Raw genomic sequence first — 2693 nt, 5'->3', positions numbered from 1 at the left:
ATGATGTGAGACTTATCTACCAAACTACTTTTCCAAAAAGCAACCCACAATTCTTATCGTTTCATTGGCCAAGTCCCCATTCCAACTCTACCTAACAAGTTAAATTATCCAAATAAGCAGCATCTTTTTGTTAAAGTTAAAGAAAAAAAAAGTTGCACAAGAAGAACCCACTTTTGTTCCACTGATGTAAATGGAAATTTTCATAAACAAATTTGATATTTAATTTAATAAAAATTATTTATATTCATTTAATACCTATAAAATTAATTAAATAAAAAAAATAACTAATTTATTAATATTCATAAACATAAATTATCAATAAACTATTATTCAATAACCAATCAAATAAATTTAAAAAAATAAAAAATTTAAACAATTAAATAAATTAAAATTTTGATAATATTTAAACAAAGGAAATTCAAGTCAAGTTTAAACTAAATTAAGCTTGTAAAAAAACCAAAACTATCATTTTTGATTCGTTTGAAACTCGATTCAATTTGATTATTCTAGTAAATAAATTTTAACACAACAAGACTTATTTACAATCCTACTCTTCATTTAAGATGATTTACATTTATATTACAAATAGGTTTCTTTATTTAATTAAATATTATTTAAGTAAAACTAAGAATTCTAATAAGCAAAATACTAACAATATATAATTTTAAAAAAAAAAATAGGAGGAAAACAGTCTTTCACATTAACTCGCTTGTCAGTGAAGGTGAGGGAGGAGGAAACAGAGCATAACAGAGAGACTACAGGGCAATGAACGCAGACCATGCTCAGAATTGGACTCTCCCTTCGTCGCCTTCCTCTTCTTCTTGAAGTTTATCGTCCTCGCCGGAGGAGGAGGAGGAGGAGGAGGAGCTGTAGTGGTCGCCGGAGGAGGAAGAGGAGGAGGACAAATGAGCCAGCCAGCAATAACCGTGGAGGTGGCCGTGGACGCAGACGAAGTACTCCAAGCTGCCGTGGTGAGCGCCCAGCCTCCGCGAAGCGCTTCTCGGAACCAGCCCCGCCGCCGTCATGCTCCACACCCGGGCGCCGCAGTAGGGGCAGCGAGTCCGCACCTCCAGCTCCGCCCGCTTCCCGATCAACCACGCTCTGGTCCGCGACCGCACGAACCCCCGGAACACCCCCCTGTACGCGCCCAGATCCTCTCCCCCGCCGGTGGATGCCGCGTGCTCGCACGTGTCGCTGACGTAGAGTAGGTCGCCCCAGCACCGGCGCGGGAGGAAGCTCCTCCCCGACGTCTTTGAGAACCGCGACTCCGCCACGAAGTGCCCTTTCGCCGGCCGCTCGACCGGCGCGAAGAACCGCGTGGCAGCCGCGCATCCGCAGCAGAAGAACAGAAGCTTGGCCAGCGCGTGCCACCCGCCGCCCAGCCTCCCCGCCGGCGCCGCCCCTCCCGCCGTCAGCGCCGCCGCCATCCGCGGCGCCCGCGCCACGCACAGCTCCCGGAACAGCACCCGCCTGGCCACCGCCCGCAGCCGCCTGCTCACGCAGGCCGCCAAGCAGATCAACCGCGGCTCCCAGTTGATGCTCCGGAACACCAGGAACAACACCGTCTCGTCCATGATGCCCGTGTTCCCGTCGCCGGCGCCGCCGCTCGCCGCTCTCCAAGAATCGCAACTCCGACGCTTACCGCAACTCTCCATCACCGCCGCATTGCTTCGATGCGGTTCCACCCCTGCAATTAATCCAATCATCGACAACGACGACGAGGAGAGAGGTTGGCTTTGGCCGGTCCGGCCGTTGAAATTCGTACACACGACGACGCTTGTTCGCTCCAAATTGGCTCAGCCGTCATTCTATATAGGCTCGTAATCACGAGCCGACAGGTTCTATTTGTCGGCCCGCGGAAATCGGCCCGGTTCAAACGCGAGCCAGTACGCGTGTCGGCTCGACGTTCCAGCCAGGCCTTCGTCAGTCTTGCGATCCAATGCCTGTCCGACACGTGACCCATTCGTGCCGTCACGGACGCGTGTCGTGATCGAAAACAGCATCGATTCCTAATAGACACGAGGGCTTTAAGATGGGGAAAGCTTGGGGGACACGTGGGGCCCGCGGCGGCTGCTCAGATATAGATCCTCGGTGGGGCCGGGTAAATATCTGCGGAGGACGTGACGTCTCCCAGTTCCGTGGTGAACACGTGTGAGTGAGAGGAGGGTCAGGATGCAACGTGGGATGATCTCCACCGTCCACGTGCGTCCTAAACTTTGTGCGTGTATATATAATTCCTCTTAACTTTTCGGAGTGTTTTTAAAAATGATTTAATGCCTTTTATTGCGGGAAAAAGGCGAGACAAAAACAATAATAAAGAAAAATGGAAGCAAAATGGGGTTGGATTTTTGTGTCTGGACCTTCGCCTAACGCTCACTCACGTTGCTCCGCTTGATTTGTACATTTAAAAAAAATAATAAAAAAATTAGAAGGGTGTTAACTAGGGCGGTAAACAAAACGAGCTGAGTTTTGGGGTATTCAAATTTATTTGATAAGATAATCGAATCGAGCCTAGCTTAAAATAAATCAAGTTTTTAAAATGAGTATTTAAATTTGGGTTGGTTTATTTTTATGAGCTTGAGCTTAGTTCGTTTAGATGTTATCAAGCTCTCAATTCAAGCTTGGCTTAAGCTTGGTTCGAGCTTGGCTTGAGCTTGGTTTGAGTTTGGTTTGTTTAGATGTTATCAAGTTCT

The 2693-nt window shown here is 47.2% G+C and overlaps 1 protein-coding gene across 1 annotated transcript; it reads right to left on the bottom strand.

Moving 5' to 3' along the window:
- Positions 1 to 558: 558 nt before the first annotated feature.
- On the bottom strand, positions 559 to 2117 carry LOC122053902 (EID1-like F-box protein 3). The gene has a single exon (XM_042615816.1). It carries the CDS (start codon positions 1704 to 1706, stop codon positions 783 to 785), a length of 924 nt encoding a protein of 307 aa, XP_042471750.1. The 5' UTR covers positions 1707 to 2117; the 3' UTR covers positions 559 to 782.
- Positions 2118 to 2693: the final 576 nt, after the last annotated feature.

The sequence above is a fragment of the Zingiber officinale genome, chromosome 3A (genome assembly GCF_018446385.1).
Source record: "Zingiber officinale cultivar Zhangliang chromosome 3A, Zo_v1.1, whole genome shotgun sequence".
NCBI classification, from domain to species: Eukaryota; Viridiplantae; Streptophyta; class Magnoliopsida; order Zingiberales; family Zingiberaceae; genus Zingiber; species Zingiber officinale.
Note: the sequence above shows the minus strand (reverse complement) of the source record. Positions and strands in the feature narration are given on the sequence as shown.

Bases quoted from the DNA above. Each gene is read 5' to 3' on its own strand.
- LOC122053902 (XM_042615816.1), bottom strand. From the start codon at position 1,706: ATGATTGGATTAATTGCAGGGGTGGAACCGCATCGAAGCAATGCGGCG.